This window comes from Sus scrofa, chromosome 17, assembly GCF_054392235.1.
Source record: "Sus scrofa isolate SSC_HxYL_T2T_F1_AM1 chromosome 17, Sscrofa_HxYL_maternal_Yorkshire_Landrace_v2.0, whole genome shotgun sequence".
Lineage (NCBI taxonomy): Eukaryota > Metazoa > Chordata > Mammalia > Artiodactyla > Suidae > Sus > Sus scrofa.
In genome coordinates, this window is record NC_139399.1 from 7,280,829 (window position 1) to 7,304,558 (window position 23,730).

At 47.8% G+C, this 23,730-nt stretch overlaps 1 protein-coding gene across 5 annotated transcripts in view; it reads right to left on the reverse strand.

Annotated features, from left to right (window-relative positions):
- Window positions 1–23,730, reverse strand: part of LOC110257498 (ERI1 exoribonuclease 3) — a 74,687-nt gene that overhangs the window by 45,210 nt on the left and 5,747 nt on the right. For 2 of the 5 annotated variants that reach the window (XM_085003040.1, XM_085003043.1), the window contains exon 3: window positions 14,574–14,787. The exons of 2 other annotated variants lie outside the window; for them this stretch is intronic. In XM_085003040.1, the coding sequence (XP_084859166.1) occupies window positions 14,574–14,787 (214 nt within the window). Of the gene's footprint in view, window positions 1–14,542; window positions 14,788–16,079; window positions 16,125–23,730 lie in introns of all 5 variants that reach the window. One more of the 5 variants, XM_085003039.1, reaches the window with a different exon arrangement.

The following is a 23,730-nucleotide window of genomic DNA, read 5'->3' on the forward strand; positions in this document are numbered from 1 at the left end:
AATGACCACTGAACCCGTCTAACAACTGCTGGGACAGGCATCACCATTATCCCTATTTTACTGTAACACCAAGGCCCAAGAGGCAGTCATCACTTGCTCAAGGTTACGCTGCTAGGAAGGGACAGAGCTGGGACTCCAAATAGGGAAAACGAGTCTTAAAGAGAGCAGGACTAACGGCTTTCAAAATCTGAAGGGTCGAGAAAGATCTGAATCTTTCAGTCTGAAAGGCTGTCTTCAAGGAGCTCAGTCTCCCATCTCCTAGGAGAGCAATGAACGTAGACCGTCCCGGCAGAAAGTCCTGTAGGACTGCTCCTGAAAAGCCTCCACTGCGGAAGCAGTGACACAGATGGTGCTGAGCTCTGGGCACGAGAGGTCGAGAACTATGAGCCTTCAAGTCTGCATCTCCAGCACCAGGTCTGTTCTAGCACCCAGACCTCACTCTCAGCTTTGGGCGAGTAAACTACAAGAGGCTGATAAATGGCAAGATAGAAGCCAAGTGCATGGCTCTAACAGAAAATACTCTGTTTTCATAGAGCTCTCCTTAGGACCAGACAGGTGAAGGGATCTACCTAAAGTGACAAGAGGGTAGGTGGTAGAGCCAGGATTCAAAAGCAGACAAATATTGCTCCAAGCGGTCTCTCATTCTCCCTCAACTGCTGCAAACCACCAACATTCTGTTTGCCTGGGACCACGAATTTGCTTAAATTGGGACAGCTGGTCACCCTACACCAGCCACAGCTACCTGCACTACTAGGCTGCCCAAGGGTAGAGCATCATAATCCCAAAAAACTGGTCTACTGATGGTGGATGGGAATTGGCCTCAAGATGACAATCAAGGCCCTAAGTCTAAAAACTTGGATTTTTTTGAAGCATCCTTGGTTCCAAACCTATAATATCTGCTCACTCAAAAAAAAAATTCAAGGGGAGGAAAGACAGAGAGATAAAAAGGAAGCACCAAATATTTTTTTACCTTTCTAAATGAGTAGGTTTCAGCTGAAGCAGAGGTTTTAAATACAGTTATTTTCTAATTGCTTAAGTAGGAACCCCAGTGATTCTCGTGATAAACTGAGGACAAAACCACAACAGCATTTCAAACGAAATTTCACCCAAGATCAGTAGATTACAAAAAACAAAGGAATAGGTTGCTTTTTGTGTATTCAAACTCCCTTAAACTAACATGTGTGCAGTGATAAGATCACAGTGGAAGATACTACAACAAAGGGCTTTTAAGCAGAAGCGCCCTGGGTTCGGGTCAGAGGGCTTAACAGTGTAGCTATGCTCACACACTGGTTTCCCAAAGCACAGAGCCTTCTTAGACTGAGCTGATGTGTCTATGGTCCTGTTTGAAAATGAGCAGTTCATTATTCACGCTCCCCCCGCCTCAGGAACCTAGGAACTGGCACTCTTCCACTTCAGAGACAGTAACAACCAATCTGTCCCTTCTCTCTACCCATGGGCGCAAAGTCCACGAAGTGGGCACCCTGCACTAGAAGGCTTAATAAAACCCAAAAAGCAACCTCATCATGTGATGGCAAAAACATGGATTTTATCCAAACCATGATTTTTGGATGCAAGTTTCATGCAAAGACAGGTCCTTTTCTCCAGGGGATCAAGGAGCTTCTTGGCCAAAGGAAGAGGAGAAGTTGAGAGGGAGAAGTGAGGGCTGCAATGAGAACATGGTTTGCTCAACAATTTCTCCTTCGGAAAAGGGGGGAAAAAGACATTTTATGCACAAGGAACTTATTTCCTAAACAAATACTCGTGGTTTTGATTTACACCACAGTATGCTCCTAAATAATTTACGGCAGGTTAAATTCATTGCCGAGCCCTGGCTGGCTGCAAATTCGAATTGCCAAATAATTAGATTTTAGGGTAAGGCTTATAAATTACCCGTCGATTTGTCCGGACTTGTCAGTTGCTTTGCGCTTTGGGTCATCTTTGGCATTTGGCTGTTTGGGTTTTAATTGCTGATTTACACTTTGATAGATGAGAGCTTATGCTCAAAGTTTCAGGACAAGGAAGGGTAAAAAATTAGAGCTTTAAAAGGCTGATATTTCACCTACATGTCCCTCTTCATCCATTTCCACAGACCCCAAAGCAATTAAAATATAGAAAAGAAGCTGAAAATAGACACTGCTATTCTTTTTTTGAAAGGGGGAGTGTATTATAATTTACTTTTACTGGAATCTGAATTTAAAAAAATATATATATATACTACGAATCACTGAAGGAGACCGAAAGTCTTAGAAACGGCATCCTCACCCAGGGGTATATGGGTCTTTGTCCACCTCTACACACACGACTCCAAATCAGCCTCAGTTCAGACATTTTTAGATACTCAATTGTAAATAACTTCTGGTATTAGTGGCCTCAGGGAAGCTGACTCTTCAGGGCAGCAAACAACCAAATGGTTTCTCTGTAGCTACCTGTATACACGTATTTGCCATGGAATTAATTTAAACAAATCTCAGGTTGTGTGCAGGAGAGGTCCCCCAGAGGCAGCACTACAGGAAGGCATGCAAGTGGAAGGGCGCCAAGCCCAACTTAACCATTCTAGTGGGGGAAAAAATCCCTTTGGATAGCTCTGTGGCTCTGTCTACATGTTGACAGAGGGCCTGCAGGCTCTCTTTATGCTCCCCAGAGAGGCAGGGCCTGCCTCCCAGCCACCTGCTGTATCTCAACAGCTTTCTAAGAGGCCGTGAGTCAAAATAATACTAGCAGTAATTCTACTAACAAGACCTGACACACACAGCTATGACATGCCAGGCACTGTTCTAAGCTCTTGCATTTTATCCTCCCAACAGTCCTGTAAGATTGGTACCACTATTAACCCCATTCTGCCAATAAGGCAACTAAGGCATAAAGAGTACAGGGAACTGGCTCAAGGTAAATCATACTGCTAGCAGGTGGTGGAGACCAGATCAAAATCCAGAGGGTCCAGTTCTGGAGTCCGTGCTCTGAGCCACTTTGCAATATTGCTTCTCACCAGAACAGACTCTGCCTCAATTCCCCTCACTTTGGAGACTGAGAGGCCACATTCTGGGACCAGTTAATCACCCAGTGGGGTGAGGAAAGAGATGGAACATACTCAGGATCAAAAGATAAATCAGAGGCTGGGCTTGACAAGGATCATTTTTCCAATAAGTACAAATAAGTGAAGACCCACTAGCAAGGCATGATAGGCTCACTCAGGCAGACAGCAGGTTCTGATCAGGCACCTTGGACAGAGGCCCAGAGGCTGGCTGAGCTTCAGGAAGCCCACTCAGTAATCCCCAGCCCCAGGCCCAGGGGCTCCTGGTGTCTTCACAGCTTCCCTGTTCTCTTCCTGAATCTGACAGCCAGAATCCAGGACAGGGAAAGAGTTGTGCTGGCATGACGGCAGATTTTCAAAATCACGGCAAGCAACACACAAACCAACATCCTGCCCACAGTGCCCTGCACACCTCTCTCACACACCGGCTCATCTGAACCGGCATCTCTGGAGGCAGATAGGTATCACAGCCCTATTTTATAGACCCGGCTAAGGCAGCCAGTGCTTTAAAGCATGGTCCCTTACAGGCAGCATTCCGTCACCCAGGAACTTATGAGACATGCAAATTCCTGGCCTTTACCCCAGGCTTTCTGAGCCAGAAACCCTGAGGGTGGGACCAGTGGTCTGTGGTTTAACAAGCCTTCCAGGTGATTCTGATACTTGCTGAAGATTGAGACTCACTGGTCTAGAGTAGAGCGGTGTTTCTCAGACTTCAAATCACCTGAAGATCTGGTCAAATTACAGACTCTAATTCGCGCTGGAAAGGGCCTGAGGGTCTGCATGTCGAACGCGCTCCCGGGGGACGGGGTGCTGCTGGTTCTCAGACCACACTTTGAATAGCAAATGTGTAGCTAGAACATCCATGTGACTAATCCCTGTCACAGAGATGCTGACCAAGTGAGAATCGGAGCCCAAGGGTCTCAGCTCTTCTCTCAGAACAAACCCTTACCTGGCCCACTTTCAAGCCCTCGGGTGAGCCCTTTAGAGCTGTCAAGCACCCCCGCCTCCTGCCATCAGACATTTCATTCTCCTGGCTGCCAAGATCCAGGGTGGGAGAAACTGGCATGTCACAGCCCAGAGCTTTGTAGAGCAAGCTGGCACATCTCTGTCAGGAAGCCAGCAAGAGGTCTTCTTGCCATGGCAACACCTGCTCCTTTTAAGAATGCAGCCAAGACCCAGGGCATCACTACCTACAAAGCACTCAACCTACTATCTGCCCCAGAAAAACACCTTCCTTCTGAACAAATGAACCAAGAAGCAAGAATGGATACCTCTCCTAACAGCTCTCATTACAGACATAAGGCAGGAGCTATCTTTCTGCCCCTGGTCCTGAGAAAGGCCTGACACTAGCCACAGACCTCAAACGGGATCATAGCAATTCCTACGATACCCAGAGGCCCCAAGCTGGAGATGCCTCACCACAATCTCACCATCTCCATTTCCGACATCGAAATCTCAAGCCATGGCCCTCAGTCTGCACTGCACTTTTGGAGAGCAAGATTCCAAGATTTTCAGCCAGTTACCATCCTATCTACCCAACCATCACTACCTACTTCTCAAAAGCCAATGGTCTTCAATTCCTCAAACAGATCCTAGAGGAGCAACTAAGCACCACTAAGGCGCTCACCTATGTCAGGTCTCCCTGCCTCCATTTACAACAACCACGGGTTCCTTCATTCTGCTCCTTGCCGAGTCTTATCACCAGAGACTACCAGAGCCCATGAGTATCCAAAAGAGCTATGAGCTACTTAAGAGCATGGTTCTCAAGCTTGCTTCTTTCCCAGCACATCTAAGGGCTACAGCACAAAACTCCTCTCCATCCCCACCGTCACCCCCTCAGTCCAATCCACAAACCCACTTTCAAGTCATGCCTCCTAACAGTTTCCCTATGTCCACACTGAACCCGTGGCTCGCCTTCTCCTACACTCCCAGGGGTTCTGGCTTCCAGCATCTACTTCTGATTCCTCTCTACCACTCAACAGCACCTTCTCGTCTCCTTCTCTGGCTTGCCAATTTCGCCCTCAGCCTTGCGATGGACTCTGCACTTCCCGTCCTTTCAGCAACATCAGCATCTCCCAGTGAGAGCCCCTGGCAGGGTTCAGCCTTCAGATGAGTCCTCGGCCAGAAGGAGACACTGACCACAGCACTGGAATGGGTGTGGAGCTCATGCAACAGAAGTTTGCTGCCACAAACCAAGATCACCCACTGCCAGCTACAAACAGGGGCAACTCTACTTCAGGCTAAGAGCTTCCTTGATGTCTGACTGTCCCTCTGGAGTTTACCCACCCCGCCTGATTCCGCCAGCACCTAACCAGGCTTTGCTCATGGCGGCACTCAACACACACAAGCCCTTCTCCGCCTGTCCTAGGCTGCTCACCCATCTGCTGCAGACCTGCCAGCCCGGGGGCGCGTGTCAATCTGGGAACGCTCTTGTTTCAGGATTTTAGGCAGTGACTCAATTTTCACAGCTAGAGTTCAAAACTCATCACATAAATGTATGACTGTGGAGGCTTTTTAAGTATTGTGAACACCCAGGATAAGAGAATAAAAAATAATCATTCCAATGGCATCTTAATCAAAATGATGCGGGGAGTTCCCGTCGTGGCGCAGTGGTTAACGAATCCAACTAGGAACCACGAGGTTGCGGGTTCGGTCCCTGTCCTTGCTCAGTGGGTTAAAGATCCGGCGTTGCCGTGAGCTGTGGTGTAGGTTGCAGATGCAGCCCGGATCCCGCGTTGTTGTGGCTCTGGTGTAGGCCAGTGGCTACAGCTCCGATTAGACCCCTAGCCTGGGAACCTCCATATGCCGCGGGAGCGGCCCAAAGAAATAGCAAAAAAAAAAAAAAAAAAAGACAAAATGATGCGGGATCCTTTTTCCCAATAAGACACAAAGATGGAGGAAGCATCTCCTAAAATCACTTTCCTCATGTCAGACAACCGAGTTCAGTCTACAAAGCAAGAAATGGAATCCTCAGAGGGGGGAGAAAAAACAAGACAGGATGGGGGCAGGGAGACGTGAAGCCCATGGACTTACCCTCAACGCTCCTCTGGGTTTCACGCCCCTGCCCCCACTTGCCAACCCCTACTGGCTTTCTCTCCGTGGCTGTGGACCTGTTGCTGCTGCTTAGGGGGACAGCTCGTACCCCCCTCCCACGCCCCCCAGTCACCTCAGTTGGAGCATCTCTTCTCAGCCAGGCCCTCCTCCCGTCTCTCCACGTTAGTCAGCAGCTGTTCATCTGCTTGAAGGACATAAGCCTCCCCAGTCTAGGCAAGGAGGTCCTCCCAGGGGATGCCCAGCAGACCCAGATCCAAGCTGCCAGCACTCTGGGTGGGTGGAGTGGGGTGGGGGGAGGTGTCAGCTCATTCCCCAGCCCCTGCCTCTCCCTAGTGACCTGGCAGCCCAGCCCAGCCCAGCCCTCCCTTCAGTGGCAGTTGAGGTATCAGACGGCCCCCCCAAACCCACAAGGCCTCAGGGCCTCAGCTCCTCTTTCTACCCGGACCCTCACCCTTTTTGGCCCACATTTTACTGGCAAAAATTCTCTTAAATCTCTTGCCACCTTCATACTCTCACCTGCAGCACCCCAATAACACTTTCTACTAGAACATGGCAAATAGCACAGCACCGATACTGACAGCCCTACGAGCCAATCGGTGAAATAATGTGCTCCCCCCACCTCATTTTCAACATTTCCACAAATGAGCCGGCCATCCAGGTCAGTCTCTTAGCCTTTGGTCGGCTGGCTCTGGCTTACCCTGTGAGCACCTTCCTTCATTCCGGCCACAGCGCTTCCGAGAGGCCTCCACTTGGCCCTCTTGGCCTTCCCTTAATGTTAAGACTATGCAACACCCCCCCACACTGCAAGAGGGGCTGACTGGCCCCTCCACCAAGCACCCACTGTCCTAAGTACTTACCCAGGCAGTGGTAGCTACCACACCGCTTCATGGTGTAACACAGACGCCCTCCCTCTGACTAGGCGCCCCTTGAGGGCAGGGAGCCTTCCTGGCCTTTACGTGCCATCATCTAACTCAGAGCTTGAAGCTGTTATCCAAAGAGTAAAAAGAGGGGGCTTTTGTTTGACTTGGGGGGGTTGGGGGGCAGCACCTGCAGCATGCAGAAGTTCTCAGGCCAGGGACTGAACCTGCGCCACAGCAGTGACAGCGCTGGATCCTTAAGCCACTGAGCCGCCAGGGAACTCCAAAAGAAGTCTTTTTGTGCCTCTAAAGTAGTTGCCATCGGGTCCTCCCCATTCCCTTTACCAACTTGTTTGGTTTTGTTGTGTCCGTCAAAAACCCTGAAAGGCAGCTCAGTGTCTCTGTTAGTTTACAGTCCCTGATTTCATTCGCCATTTAGCAATGGCGCTATTCTTTAAAGCTCTTCTCCACCACCAACCTTAGCCTAGTATCTAATAAAATCTGCATTCCAACAGCTGTCTCTGCTCTGGAGGGGCCACCAGGATAAGAAGAGCCTGGGCGGGGGGAATGTGTCCCGATTTGCACTAAATTACATGGTGATTTTGTTACCAGTGACCGAACACTCCCCAAGGAAAGTTCCTGGTGCCACCCCCAGGCAACTCCACAGCCTAACCCCACGCTATGGCAGCTTAAAGGTATAAACCCTGGGGAAGGTAGAGAAGCCGTCCAAATAGAGCAAATAAACTCCTTCGATTGTACCTCTGATATGCCGAAAACACAAGGTAGCACCACCATGCAGCAGTGCTCCCCTCCCCGAGATGTATATTTTACTTTTTATGTTGCTGTGTCTGCTCCAAATAGAAAAGGGCCCTTCAGCTTTCACATGAAGTTACAACAGGGCCAAGACCTGGACACAGCAAACGTTTGTTCCCATATGGGGAGCACTGGGGAGGAGCCACAGTGAGAGCCGGGGGAGGCCCATCCCTATGAGGGGACCACAGGGAAAGCCAGACGGCAACCTGCCAAGGGGGCTGGGGATGGGGAGGGAGAAGCACCACATTTATGGAAGCAGCAACAAAAAGGACAAAAGGGCCTAGCGGGCTGCCCCTTTCCCACCAATAGAAGAATTCATTTATGGTGACCCTGGAAGAAGAGATGTATTAAAGCAGAGATATAACTGAAAAGAAAGGCAATAATTGGCCTGATGGGCAGGGGAAAAATTATTCCAGGAGTCGAGAGCCTATGCAAGAACACTTACAGCTCACACGGTAGTCATAACTCAGCCCCCCTCAAGCATTTTGTGCTCTGCTTATGGTGTTAACTTTAACGCCTTAACATATAACACCATCTGCACTAACACAAAATACTACACACACCACACGAGGCTGAGTTATAGCTGCTATGGGAAGCATAACTTTGAATTTCCTGATTTGGGTGCATTTAATCTCAACCATGTTACATTAACTTCGGTTTTGCATTTCATTTTCCAGTTTAGAAGAACAGCGTCAGCGCCTTCACCTGTCTGTGCAGAAAAAGGGGCGGGCTGACTGGGGCCACAGGCAAATGGACCAACAACTGGGCCCTCCTGCTAAAAAGCCAGGCCCAACCCCTCCAGCCTGGAGGAACCAAGACCAGGCCAAGGGAATGGGGAGGAAAGGGTAGATTCTTTCTCTAGGGAATGGCCTTTTCATCCATTCGGAGAGTGCAGAGAGAGAAAGAGGCTGAATCTGGTAGGAGAGCAATGTGTGTGCATGGGGGTGGGGGTGGGGGTTGGCAGGGAGTAGGGGGTGCTCCTGCCTCTCGGCCTTGAATGGAAGAGAAGGGAATCCATAGTGTGATTTGTAGGGATCTTAATCAACTTCCTGTGAAGTTTTCCAAAACGTTTCTCTCACAAAAGACTAATAATGAGGAGCCAGCTTCAAGTCATACTGAAATCCTCCAAATGCCTCTTTTCTATATGATTCCTTCTGCACCATCAGCCCTCCCCGCCACCGCTACCCTCCCCTCCTCAAAATAACCCAGCATCTGGACAGTTTTCTATAAAAGAGAAACTCCTTCACTCATAGTTTTAACTCAAAATGCAGATGGAGTCTCTTCAAGGTTTCCTTTAAAAAAAAAAAAAAAAAAAAAGCTCCTGTGGACAAAGACCAAACACCAGAAATCCTCACCCCCAAAGGTCATTTTTCTCCCAAGTTTACAGGTACCTGAACACACATGAGAAGGAAAACAGTCAGCCCGGCTGCTGCAGAGCAAGGAGAGAGAGACTAGGCCTCGGATCTGACAGCCACAGGGGGCCTCAGGAAGGGAGGGAGGGAGGCGGCAGCCAGGATGAGTGCTCCCAGGCAGCCCCTCCCTGGCCATTTGGACAGCTGAGGTGACTTCCTCCTCCCTGTGCGCTGTGGCCTGTACCTCATTTTCCTCACTTACATTTGCTTTGGACTTTTCTGAACACTGAGGTGGTGAGAGAACTTGCCCCCAGGATAAAGCTGCACAATTAAAGTTCCCACCAAAGCTTTCAGGCTGCTCCCTGGGCTTCAGGGTCACAGCCACCATCATTCGATGCACATCCACACAAAAAATGAGCAACATGAACTCCTGCTGGCGAGGACAAAAGAGCCACGATTCTCCAAACCAGATAAAAACCGACTTCCATGTCAGGAAACAACTCCTAAAGCAAGAAAGGAATTGCATGCCTCAAATTTTCAGGCTCTAAAACTTTTTTTTTTTTTTTTGTCTTTTTGCCATTTCTTGGGCCACTCCTGCGGCATATGGAGGTTCTCAGGCTAGGGGTCGAATCGGAGCTGTAGCCACGGGCCTACGCCAGGGCCACAGCAACGCGGGATCCGGGCAGCATCTGCAACCTACACCACAGCTCAGGGCAACACCGGATCGTCAACCCACTGAGCAAGGGCAGGGACCGAACCCGCAACCTCATGGTTCCTAGTCGGATTCGTTAACCACTGCGCCATGACAGGAACTCCCTCTAAAACATTTTAAGCCACCTAAGTTAATATTTAAGTGAAAAAATATTTTTCAAATGAAAAACAGTCTCCTATTCAACGAATACCTATCATATTAATCTCAATCAAAACATGTAAAACAAAGTGAGTGCAAAAACCAGAAAGTGAAAAGTCTGTTTCTGGAAACCAAACACTCCAGTTTCACCAAGCTGAACAAAATACAAAAATAAATAGCAAAAATCATGATAAATGGAAGAAACCAGATGTTCTACCATGTTTATAACCAGTATTGTCACTCAAGTACATCAGAGCTTGCAACCTGTGCTTCCGTGGTGGCCTTCCTTTAGGAGAGTCCCAACGAGCTGACACACAGACTTCTGAAAACCAGACACAGATGGAGAAATGAACCCCATGTCAAGCCTCCTGAGAGCCCCTGACCCCAAACTTGTCCCTGCCTCCTACACAAGTGAGGGGCATGACCCACTCCCGTAAGAAGCGGAAGTGCACTCTACAGAGGTCTCAAGTGTTCAACACTTGGGAGCTGGGCAGGAGAGGAGCTGGGGTGGTTCACGGCCCAAACGCCTCCCCAGGAGGCACACAGACCTTGCCCATACAGCACCGCTATCAAGTGAACAATCACCAGGTTGCACTGACAGAGCGGGAGGGCTTATCTCAGCTGACACCAGAGTCTGGTCCTTTTACTGTCTCTTCTAAAAGTTGGTTCTAATCCCGAATCTCAGATCTCTCCTGCTTCCATTTAAGTTCATTTACTTTTTGTCCTAATTAATAAAAGAAGAGCACGTTTTACTACCATATGCCTAAGAACAACTACGTCTGTCTGGACAAAAAAAATCAGACACAAATTACATTCAATTTCTTTTCTAAGTTTTATTTTTGTGCCTCTGATGGTTTTTGCTCCTCTTCTCATGAGCTTTTCCAACTTCTCCACTGCCCTTGTTGACCAACAGACCTAAACAGTACCAAGGCTACAACGATAACCTGACCTGGATGACCTCAGTGGAAGGACAATGTCCTATCTGGGCTGACAACTTCTCTGATCCATCCTCCAACCTTTCCTATCAGGACCCTGCGACCTGCAAACTTTCAGGAAGATCTTAAAAAAAAAAGAGAGAGTGGGGGGGACTTAATCTTGACAGTAACAATGTTTCAAGTCACTTCTGAGCTGCCCATCCCTTTCTTCTGAATGGTCCAGTGGGTAGTTCAACCACAGAGCTGACTGGCCCCAAACTCACCTTCCTACCTGTTGCTCACAGCATCGTAGAGGCTTAATGAAGTAGAGATGCATTACATTCATCACTTGCCCTAGATCCACTCAAATCCATCACTATGTCACAGCAAGAAGTTAGATTGATCTGACAGGATTTGCTCGTCTTCACAAACCCATGTTAAGTTATTACTCAGTACCCTATGCTCTTCTAGCTGTTTGCTGATTGATTATCTGACGATCAGGTCAAGTGTCTTCTCCTGAATCACAGTAAACTAACGGGTCTATAATTTCCAAGATCATTCGTATTCGCCTTTTAAAGATAAGCAAGACAGCAAATGCTTCTTCCTGAGTTCTCTAAAGCAACAGCTAATGCTTTGCTAATAATGAACCAGGGCAGCCAATTCCTTAAGTGCCCTTGGAATCACATCATCAGGATTCATTGATTCTGGAGACAATCTTTAATCAGGCTCAGATCCTGGTAGACAGCAGGAAGCCCAATCTCAGCCTAGGTCTGGAAGGCCTCCGTGCCTAAATCTGGGGAGGAAGTTGGTGATACACGTGATTTAAAACCATACTGCATTAAGTCTTCAGCACTGCAATAAATAAATTAAAAGAACAAAAAATAAAAAGAACAATGCCCTTGAAAGGCAGATGAAATGTGATATTGACAGACCAAATGGAGACATGAATCAAGCTTCACCTTCAGCAATACTGGCAGGACTCTCTGTAGGACAAGAGAACAGAGCTGCATAATTATCGGAGCTTATAATCGAACTGAAAAATTCAGAAACAAACATATGGACGCATGTACCAGGAAGCAGAAAGCAGGAAATGTCACAAGGACGGTGCCAAGCAATTGTGAGACTTTTAGAAGAAGGATGAGGAGTTCCCATCGTGGCACAGCAGAAACGAATCCGACCAGGAACCATGAGGTTGTGGGCTCAATCCCTGACCTCGCTCAGTGGGTTAAGGATCGGGCATTGCCATGAGCTGTGGTGTAGGTTGCAGATGCGGCTCGGATCTGGCATTGCTGTGGCTCCGGCGTAGGCCAGCAGCTGTAGCTCCGATTAGACCCCTAACCTGGGAACCTCCATATGTCACAGGTGCGGCCCTAAAAAGACAAAAGACAAAAAATAAAAAAAAATTAAAAAAAAGGATGAATCCTATGCAACAGGGACGTGCTGGCTTTTAGGTTCAGGTCCTACTAGGGCTTTACTCAATGAATGAGATCATGAGGAAGGGAAATAATGTGGCATCTGGGATGTGGATCCCTCATTCTCAATCTGAGAGACGTTTTAAACTCCCACCTGCTACCCAGGCACACCCACTAGAATCTCCAGTAGTTTGAGAGGTGGAGAAGAAGCCTCTAGAGCATGGGTAGGAGCAAGAGGCTGAGAACGTGTGGCTCGGCAGCTCCGGAGCCGACTTCCCTTTCTTGCAAAGTTCCTTCCCCAGGACACTCTCCTCATCCAGCTCCTGTCTTCCCAAGCCTCAGCAGGCCTGATTCCAATCCTCCCCCAAAGCAGACCACTACTTTAAGGGAGAATGGGAAAGAGGAGAGGAGGAGGAGGAGGAGGGTAAAAGTGTGTGGTATCTATTGGTTTTATGGAAATACCCTAAAGATAGAACCACTTCCTAGAAGAAAAATAACCATGAGAAATAAACCCAGTTTGGAGTTCCCATCATGGCTCAGTGGTTAATGAATCCGACTAGGGACCATGAGGTTGTGGGCTCAATCCCTGGCCTTGCTCACTGGGTTAAGGATCTGGCGTTGCCGTGAGCTGTGGTGTAGGTTGCAGACGCGGCTCAGTCCCCGCGTTGCTGTGGCTCTGGCTACAGCTCCTTAGACCCCTAGCCTGGGAACCTCCATATGCCGCAGGAGCGGCTCTCAAAAGGCAAAAAGACAAAAAATAAAAATTAAAAAAAAAAGAAAGAAACCCAGTTCATCTTCGCCCTGTCTCCCAAGTGCCTGCTTCTATACAGTCCTCTCCTCCTCCTCCTCACTACTGAAAGCTGCTCCCAGACCAACAGGCCTACGCAGCCCAAAATTACACACCTGACACCAGCCCGACACAGAAAAGTTATAGTCCTAGAGTTAAGCATACCCAAGTCCCCCACTTGTGTATAATGGACTGCCACATCTGCCCCCAATCACACCCCCAAAGTAAAAACTAAGCACCCCGATATCACCTGGCATAGGTGCCTCTCTGCTGCTAACCCAGCTTCCTAGCAGCACTACTTTAAAAAGTAAAAAGATCTCTGAACACAGTCGGCAGCTAAGAAAAAAAAGCAAGCAAAGAAATTTTCCTTTCCGACACATCAACAATGGTATCTGTTCAGTTTACCTAATGCTGCATGACAAATCATCCCAAAACATAGTGACCTCAAACATCAATAGTCATTTATTATCTCTCCACAGCCTTTACAAGCCAGGAATTCAGGAGTAGCTCAGCTGGTCAGTCTGGCTCAGGGCTTCTCCTGAGGTTGAAGTCAGATGTCCCCTGGGACAGTAGTTATCTGAAGGCTTAGAGTTATCACCTCTAAGACAGTGCCAAGAACATGTCTGGCAGGTTGGTACTGGCTTTGAGCTAAGAGCCTCAGTTCCTGTCCACATGAGCCTCTCGCCAGGGCAGCCTGAGTGTCCTCAAAGCACTGTGGCTTGGGAGTTCCCTTCCTGGCTCAGTGGTTAACGAACCTGACTAGGATCCATGAGGATGCGGGTTCGATCCCTGGCCTCGCTTAGTGGGTTAAGGATCTGGCATTGCTGTGGCTGTGGTGTAGGCTGGCAGCTGCAGCTCTGATTCAACCCCTAGCCTGGGAACTTCCAAATACCACAGGTGTGGCCCCAAAAAGAAAAAAAAAAAAAAAAAAAACATGGTGGCTGGCTTCTTCCAGAGCAAGTGACCCAACAGAGCAAGGGAGACTGCAATGCTTTTTTGAAGTAGCCTCAAAGTCACACAAGGTTTCCTCCACTATAGTCTCTCGGTTATCCGGGGCTGGCTCTGCTGCAGTGTGGGATGGGAACTACCAAAGGGATGAATATCAGGAGGCAAGGATCACCGGGGGCCGCCTTGGAGGCTGACTATCACTGTGCTCCTTAAAAGAACATGCAGCAGCCACAGGAAAAGGAAGGCGGGAAGGGAAATGGGAGAGTAAGCATGGAACAGAAGGAAATATTTTGATTCCCAAAGGCGGAGACCAGGGAGAAACGGTGTGCCCACTGGGTGAGACCTCGAAGGTACACCTTACCTGGCATACCTGAATCAGGTCCTGCTTCAAAGGGAGGAACTCCGGATGAGTAGCCAAAAGCCAAGGAAACATGAGAAAGGTCCTTCGGGTTCCAGAAAGCAAGTCTACGCTCCCTCCCTCCTTGCCCACCCCACCTCTTCTGAAGCAATGATGCAACAGTTACCTCAAAGTCCAGCACTAAAAAGTAGTGATACCTCTGGGGAGGGAAGGACACCATTGCCGCCATGGATGCGCCAAAGCCATGAGCCGCCAGCTTTCTGGTGGATATGGAGCAGAACTCCAGAACACCACAGGGAGAAAATAAGTGGGAGCCCAGCACTTTTCTTGCTCTTGAAAGTAAGTATGATGAAAATCGAGCTGCTCCAGTCTGTAAAGGTGCTAGCATTGACCATCCAGAAGCATCTAAAACTTAGGGGAGGAAAGTTAAAAAGAAAAACGGGGCGGGGGGAGAAAAGAACAGAGAGCCTGGGTTACTCCCTCCTATCACGGCCTGTTCATCTAGGCTTCAGGAACAGTCACACAACATGAACCCCGCCCCAGTGTTTCAGGCCCCTTTCCTACATCCCCGGGTTCACTGCTGAAGTTCAAGACCCTTCATACTGGCCCTGCAGCATTACGACAGCTCCGAGTCTCCCAGATCTTTCTCAAAGCCAGACGCAGCACTGGCCTTCATCTTTAAGTGGAGCTCCAAAGGTCAAAAGAGAGGAGAGAGAAGGCTGTGGTCACTCCTCAGGTGGCAATGGCTAACATTACAGCTAAGTTTCCCAAGTAACCTGAGTGACCCAGTAGTACAATGAGGCCTGGGAGCTGAGCAGACTCAGAGAGACAGCAGAAAAGGCCTGGGAGTCTCTCCTCAGCTCCCTTACCAGCCATCTGCCCCAGGTTTCCCGTCCATGTCTTGACCTCTCCACATACCCCCTCCCTTCTCCCAATGTGAAAGCATGAAAGGAGCAGAGCCAGTCACAGGGAGCTAGCTCACCTTTTACTGGTGATTCCCCAGCCCCCAGCCAGTAAGCAGCGCTCTGGGGGAATAAACGAAGCCTGCAAAGCACAGCTGGCAACAGCCTCAGAGCCTCAGGCCTTTCCACTTGCTGCTTTTAGACTCACTCTCTACCAGAGGCCTTGAATGACTGCAGGACTTTTTTAAATAGGGAAGAAAAAGAGAAAACCCAGATGTGGCAGTAATGGGAGCATTGCTGAAAGGCTGGTAAGGTTTTCTGAGTGGGCATGTGCAAAATAAAAAAAAAAAAAAATCCAAATCACTTTTCAAGTTTTCCCTTTAAATTTGCAGAATGTCTGCTCCTTAGAGGGCTAACTAAATATAAAAATCAAAGCCTAAGTTTTACTCACAAATAAGTTTCCTTTAAAAAAAAAAAGAATAAAGCAGAAATTTTGTTTTCCCCCTTTTATACACAACACTCAAATTCCCTCCACTTTAATCCTCAAAGTCTAACAAGACATGTTGCTGCTCAGAATGGAAATGGCCACAGTCTAAGCTTTCTGAAGCATCACTCTGAGCCAAAAGCTTGCCTCTGAAAGACTCCCTCCCTCCTACAGGTGGAGGAAGCTGGCAGCCTGTGAAATCCAGAGCACACTAGAGGCAAGGAGGTCACTGCTAGCTGAGTGGGCATGGACAATGCCAAGTATCACTTCTTGTCCCGGCTCTCCCAGGACCAACGCAACAACCTACAATAACTTGCCTGCTGTGTGGGTCCGCAATCTCCCTCTCCCTATGATGAGATCCCCTGTGAAGTAAGACCAAAAAGTATTTTAAGTTCTTCATGGATCCAGCACAAGCACAGTACTTGTTTTCACCGAAGTTTTACAGCCTCTCCAAAAATGCAACCAAACTCCTCAGCCTAGGACAGACAAAGGTTGGCTTGAGTTGCATTATGGAATCCCTTGGAAAGGCAAATGGGCCAACATCCCTTTGAAAGCTGGAATCCAAAATAACTCTTCACATCACCCACTCCTGAACAGTACTGGAAGCCTTGCTAAGAAAGAAGACACCTGTCTGCTCAGTGTGACACATTTTAGTTTGGATCTAGAGTCCCTCAGGGCCTTAGAACTCTCCTCCAACCCCTCAAAGTCAGGCCATGTGTAAGGACTTTTGAAAGTCTTAAAGTTCTCCAGTGTGTATGTATGTCGTATAAAGTGTCTATGGTCAACCAGACCCCACCTGCCAAATACTACAAGCAAAGAAGTGCCTTGGTTAGGAGGGTTTCCAGGTTTTATTTTACCATTTATTTGCCATGGCACCTTGGGCAAGCTCTGTTCCTCAATTCCTCACCTGTAAAATAATAATAGCAGCTCCTACTCCTTAAGTGAGAATATATGAGAGGACACATGTAAAGCACTTCAAGCAGGGGCTGACACATACAGCTCAATAAATACTAGCTTACCATTACTAGTACTATAATCCTACTGGCCTATGCCCCCCTGGCCAAGCTGGACCCCCATACTTTGGGCCTATAAATCCAATTAATGCATAAGGCCACCTCAGAGGGTAACATCAATGTCTCCTGCATCCCCAGATTGCTCTGGACCTGCCATAGAGCATACTATATAGGCCATATCTCTTCCAGTGGACAACACATGGACGGCCAGAGGTCCTCATGCCTGTAGGCCTTGCTTTCTCAGGTGATTTCACCCATATCTCTTGAAAGCAGACATTAGGTGACCAGGCCCCCTATATCAGCAGTCACTGGGTTCCATACTTCCCCTTACTTCTAAAAACCAAGTTCAATGCAAGAAACAGAAGGAAGCTCTTCTTCCCTTTCTGAGAAATTCTAAGAGCTCTAGAGCCATTAGTCGTGGCTGAGGAAAGTCGGTTCTACATCAGTTGAAGTGGGAGAGCAGCAGGTGGGGAGGCATCCACAGAGGCAGGAAGGTGTGATGCAGCATGCCAGAGCCCGAGTACAGTATGAAGGGCATCTGCTTGGCGACATGGAGGGGGAGCCTGATGTGGAGAGTTGTGGGCAGAGCAAAAGAAGCACCCACGAAGGGGAAAGGGCAGTGGAAACAACAGGAGATTCGTTACAGACAGAGGGATTGATCCAAAGAGGGCGTATACTAAGGGTAAGGGGGCCGGGTTTCTCAGAGGATAGAATTAAAATACGGAAAGGGAAAATCAAAATCCATGGGGTCGAACTGGAATTGGAGGTAACAGTGTGAACCACAATTTCTGATATATATAAATAATATATAAAAGCAAAGCTAGATGGAAATGTGAGGAAGAGTATATATCCACACACAAACATATACACACATGTATATATATTTTATAGCTCTGTTTACTGATGGGCCAGGAACCAGCAACACTCAATAGCAAGGAGCACATCTGACACCTAGTTGTCTTCTAAATAACGTTCTCCACTGAACGACTCAGATCTTTGGAGAAATGGCTGATTCCAGGGCTGTGGCAGGGGAAGCACAAGATGACCCTAGAACATCTTGTTGTGCCAGAAAGCAAGGAAATGCTCAAAGAATGATGGGAACACATCAAAAGGACCCAGAAGCTAGCTTGAAGGGGTTCCCACTGGTAAGTAAATAATGGACTACAATGCACTGAATAAAAAGGGAAACCATGAGGTCATAAAGATATAAATAAGTAAATGAATACATAAGTAAATTTTTAAAATTAAAGTTTGGTAAGGGATTTCACAAGTTTCAAAGTTCATCATTGTAACAGGGAGTAAGTTTACAAAGGAGAAGCCGGGCAGACGTCACTTTAGTCAAGTGAACGAAATGAACATCATCAGTAATGGGATGGATCAAAATCATGCATCACACGAGATGCAATGAGAAAAACAAAGCATCATTTCTGTGACATTCCTGTTAAAGAAGCATAACTTGAATCTGATCATGAGAAAATATCAAACAAACCATTTTGAGGGACAGTCTATACAACAACCAGCCTGTAACCTTCAAAAGTATCAAGGTGATGTGTGTCGAGGAACATTTACTAAAAAAAGGCTAGGGGAGAATAAAGAGAAATTTCATAGCTAAATGCAACGTACCATCCTGGACTGGGTCACTCTGCTACAAAGAACATTACTGGGACAATGGGCAAAACCTGAATGGGGTTTGAGGATTAGATGGAGGTAACTAACACTATCAGTGTTAATTTTCGGATGTAATGGTTGCATTACGGTTAGGCAGGAAAAGGTCCTTGCACGTAGGAAATACATGCACAGTATTTACTGTGATGCGGTGTTAGGTCAGCAACTTAACTCACAAACGGTTCAGGAAAAAATTTCTTTGTGCCCTACTTCCAACTTTTATGCAAATTTGGCCTATTTCAAACTTTTTTTAAAATGTTTTTAATCCACATGGAATGGTGTTTTTTGCTGTTTTTTTTTTTTTTTAAAAAAAAGAAACAGAAAACAGTAAACAAAGGAGCCATCTCCCAGTACTGCCCACAAAAGGAGGCTGCACACTCTCCTCCAGTAGGGAGGCCAGCAAAAGCCAGCCCTCAAAGTGTGCAGTCTCCACCCTAAGAGCCCCGCCCAGCGCCCCTCAATGGCCACTCCTAACAGCAGAGTCTGCTCGGGAAACACTCCTGCACTCTGGCAGAGGCTCTCCACTGCCTGTCTACCCTCTGACATCTTAGGGATTTCCCCTTCCTACTGATGTCATTACACTTCGGTCTCAAGTTCACAGAATATAAGTCTATGGCTTACATCATCCACTGGGACTCAGAATCTAGTTGAGGGGCAGAACTCAAAAGCAACAGTCTACGGCTCGGCATCTATCTATCTGCACGCCATCTTTCACCAGAGACCAACATTTACACACATTTATTCTCTAACATCCATTTCCTCCTCCTAGCAAATTAAAGGTAGTAAGCAGCCTGTGGCAAAGAGGAAAATGAATGATTCTCTCCTCCAAATAAAGGGACCAACCCCTCAGTGGGGCATAAGAGGGGAAAACAGGGACTGCCACAGGGCCAGCCAGATTCAGAGGAGCAGGTCTGTGCCACAGCCCCCGGAAGACAGTTTCTGTGCAGAATATTTACACAACAGACACAATGGCTCCTCTGCAGCCATTACTGTCCGCCAGGTAAATAACGCATGTGCCAAAACACACATTTAATGAGGGAAAATGATATGCCTTTATAAAAAGCTTTCATCTGTATTTACCTGAGAGACCAGAGAAGCACCAAATCACCAGATTACCGAAACCACAGAGGAGTCATTACACTTCTTGAGTAAATAGACATTTTATAGCCTTCCATTACTGGAGGGAGTAAGGAAGGGAGAAGGGAGGGGGCCACCTTTTAATATCCACATACAGGCCAGGGGAGCCTGGGGGACAGAAAAGCAGCCCATCATGAAATAGGGAGCCCATTCCCACCCATCTCCCTGTCTATATGTACTTGGGATCTCTGGGGAGGGTGTAAGTTACCATCCCTGGATTCAATCTGTTCCATAAAACCAGCTTGGGAGGCAGGGGTACATGCCAGAGAAACTCCAGGGCACTGAGGCAGGTTCTGGGTTCAGCACACGAGAAGCACATGGGACACCTGCAGCTTCTCCAGGTCCCATTCCTGGGGCAAGTCCCTGTCCCAACCTGACTGTGGGAGCACAAGGGCTCAGGCACCCTAGCCACAGAAGCATCCACAGAGAACACCTGTCTGGAACTCGCTCAGTCACAGGCCCTGTCTCAGGTGGCTAGAAATAGCCTGGGAAAAATATAAATAAACTGCATGCCTTCAAAAGTCATAATGTTCAAACTGACGAATGCATCCTTACTGCCAGAGCACTTTCTGTGAAAATCAGACTGTCAAAGGTGAAAGAAAACCCAAGAGGAGACAGTCCAACCAGCCAGGGAAAATGAGCCCCAGGAAGAGAAAAGGGCAGCCCCAGGTTCACACAGCAAGTAAGGGTACAGACCCCAGGGCTCCTGATTCCCAGCTCAGAGCCCCTGGCCATGCCCCAACACAAGGAGCAGGCGCCACCACTCTCCCCCAAGCTCCTCCGCAGTCTCACAGCGGAGGCCTCGGATCTGAGGGCTCTGCCCAGTCTGCCGAAGGGGGAACAAAGTCTGACGTGCCCTGGAACCTCTGTGCCAATTCCTGATGGCTCCAAAGTGGAGCGGAAGCAAGCACCCTAAAGCCGGGTGCTCCCCTTAAAACACTCTCCTCCTCGCTACACCCTGTCACCCCACTGGCCTGCAGCTTCAGTGGCTTCTGCCCCAAGGCAGGGCTAGGGAGAACCTGCCCAACATCAGCAGCAGATGCTGAAGTCACTGAAGACCTTCAAGAACACCCAATTCTGACGGCAACACCGCAGGCATAGGAGGCGCCTTCTCACCCTTGATTAACCTGTCTCAACAGCTCAAGGCAGCACAGAAAAACAAGTACCTGCTTGGGATGTGCTTGCTGTCTGTTAATCCATCAGCCATACCCAGAAGCCGGGGCAAACTCCAAGGGGCCGGGGCAGGGAAGCATCTCTTTGCAGAGACCTGCACATCAGCTGTGACCCCATCACACACACGAGGGGCAAAGGTTAGCCTCCTAACACACCATCAATAGGACAGGAATGGAGGCGGGACAGGGTATGGTGCGGTACTCTCATCCCTCTCCCACTGCAGACAGCATCTGACCCAAGCAGGGAGGCGCCCAGAACCTCCTCTGCCCCTGCTTCCAAGATGGGCAACTGGAGCAGAAACAAGGAGTCATACAGCTGGTGGTTAAAATGCTGGTATTAGACAAACACAGGTTCAAATCCTGACTCTACCACACATTCTTTGTAATAATAGTTATAATAATCTATTTGTCAGGGGTCTGATTCAACCATACAACACACAAAATAGCAGTTTCTCAGTAAAAGGGAGCAATTGTTGTTAATACATTAGAAAGAGAAAAGTGAAACACTATTTTCTGAAAATCAACTATAAACCAGGCACTGTATTAGTGATTTACATATGCCATCTTATCTAAGTCTCCCAACGATCAAGCAAAACAGGCACCAGAATTCCCATTTCACACAAGAGAACACGAAGGCCCAGAGGTACTCAGCCCTTCAGGATCCTGTTCTCTCCCACCTTTGAGGGCCCACCTTCCTCCATTTGGCTGGTTGTCCCATCTGCCGTAGGGTTAACAATGCATACCAACTTCTGTTTTTCCTTTGAGCTAAGGTATGACTTTAACTAAAAGAAACTCAACCATAAGCAATAATGAAGTCTGTCCAAATCACCCAAATTCATTTTTAACGAGAAAAACAAATCACAGCCCTGGAAACAGGAAGCAGTGTCTTAGATTAAAACAACCGCAGCACAAGCAACTCAAAGCCTCTTCTCAAACCCAGGGGAGCAAATCTTCCCATCTCACAGAGCAGCACTGGCAGGAAGCAGGGTGACAACTAGCCCTGCTCTTGCTCAAGCCCCTAAATGTGACATTTCCTCTGGCAAATCTGTGCCTTGGCAAGTGCTACTCTCTCCATTTTAAAATGCATTTTCACCAGGCAAATTATTGCTCCTTCTTCAAAAGCCCCCCTTTTGGGGGGCTTTCTCTGACACCTCATCAGAAAGTTAACTGCCTAAGTGATCTGGGAGCACAGTCTATTCCTATTTCATACCTTCCGTCTCACTATACTGTAAGATTTTCCTTATGTGTTTCTCCTCTTACCAGTGATTTTCAGGGAGTCAGGTGAGAAGGATGGAATAGAGCAGGTACGGGGGTGTGTGGCGTGTGTATATGTATGTGTGCGTCAAAGGCATATTTGAAGAAATTACTTCTTGTACTTGTTTTTTGTCAGACCCTTGAGTGCATTTTAAAATTCCAAGTAGCCTTAAAGAAAAGTAGAAGATGAGTTTTCTCCACCTGAAGAGTGCATGAGCTCACAAAGTCTGAGGAACACGGCGCTAGACAAAGACCCTAAGGGCAAGGACCGTGTTTTATTCATTTCTGTCCTCCCAGCACAGGGCCAGGCACCAAGGGAGTGGAAGCTGATGTTTGCTGAATGAATTATGATGTCAACTGCTCTAGAATCAGAACATGACTAAACAGAGCAGGGCCTAAGAACCAGGAAAAGCTTCTTTTCTTCTGTCCTGCTCCTTCTTCCCACCCCCCCTCCCCCGCCACACACACATATAGATTCTGTCCTTCCCGGTTAGAGAGAGTGAGTGAGCACTGCCTTGGTGCCAGAATACTATTAAAAGGATTCATTTAGGGACCGGTGTTTGGACTGTCAGATCCAATCACTACCCACAGATCTACAGCTTCCCAAATCAGGCTCATGCAAAGAGGAATCAATTGCAAGGACACAGAGGGTCTGAACAGGCATACTAATGGCCTCCTGAGGTGCCAGCGGCCAGCTCTGACACTCCCATAAATTATCCGCCTTTTGATTTTACCTGTAGCTGTGGGGCACAAGGCACAATTTTGAACATATCAAAGCAATCTCTCGTAACCCAAGGCTCCCCCAAGAATGTCCCCAAAGGAGGATGGACTAAAAACAATGACCCAAAGAGAATCTGCTTCCCAGCAGGCCTGTCCCTAGCAGTCATCAATTAAAACCCAACAGGACCAAGTGGATGAAGTGGGACCCAAATCAAGACTAGCAGATCCGGACGAGGCATGCCTCCGACTGCAGTTCTGTAATGACCACACATCCCTCACCCAAAGGAAGAGACTAACACAATTTCATTTGGAAGCAACTCTGCACCAGCAATAAACTAACACAACTTCATCTGGAAGCAACTCTGCACCAGCTCGAACAGTACCTCACAGCATGACCTCAGACAACACGCTTAACCTGCCTAGGCCTCAGTTTCCTCACATGCACAGCAGTGACAATAATGCTGACCACCTTACCCACTTCCCAGAGTGGTGGTAAAAAGTAATTAAAAAAAAAATTTCAAGAGGCATTTTACACAGACGTAGGGCCACAGGGTAGCAACACTGATAAATGACCCTGAAAGACCAGAAGAAATGACTGGTCACACTTTGCTGAATTTCCTTGGGTAGCTGTTCACTTAGTTTGTTTCACTGATGGTGTTGGGGCTGAGGTTCACCCTGGAAAAAGGTCTGGAATTCTGCATGAGACTCCTGCTCTCTGAAAATTTTCCATTAGGAAGAGCAGCATCTTGCTTTAGTTCTAAATTCCTCCTGTCTGCTTGCTGCCTCAGCCAGGGGCTAGGTTTCTATCACATGACCACAACGACAACTGCAAGGACCCCAAAATTACTAAGCCAAAGGCCAGATCACCCAATTGCTGGCTCTTTTAAAAAAATGTGTAAACTCCTGCACTGTTGGTGGGAATGTAAACTGGTACAGCCACTATGGAGAACAGTTTGGAGATACCTTAGAAATCTATCCATAGAACTTCCATATGACCCCGCAATCCC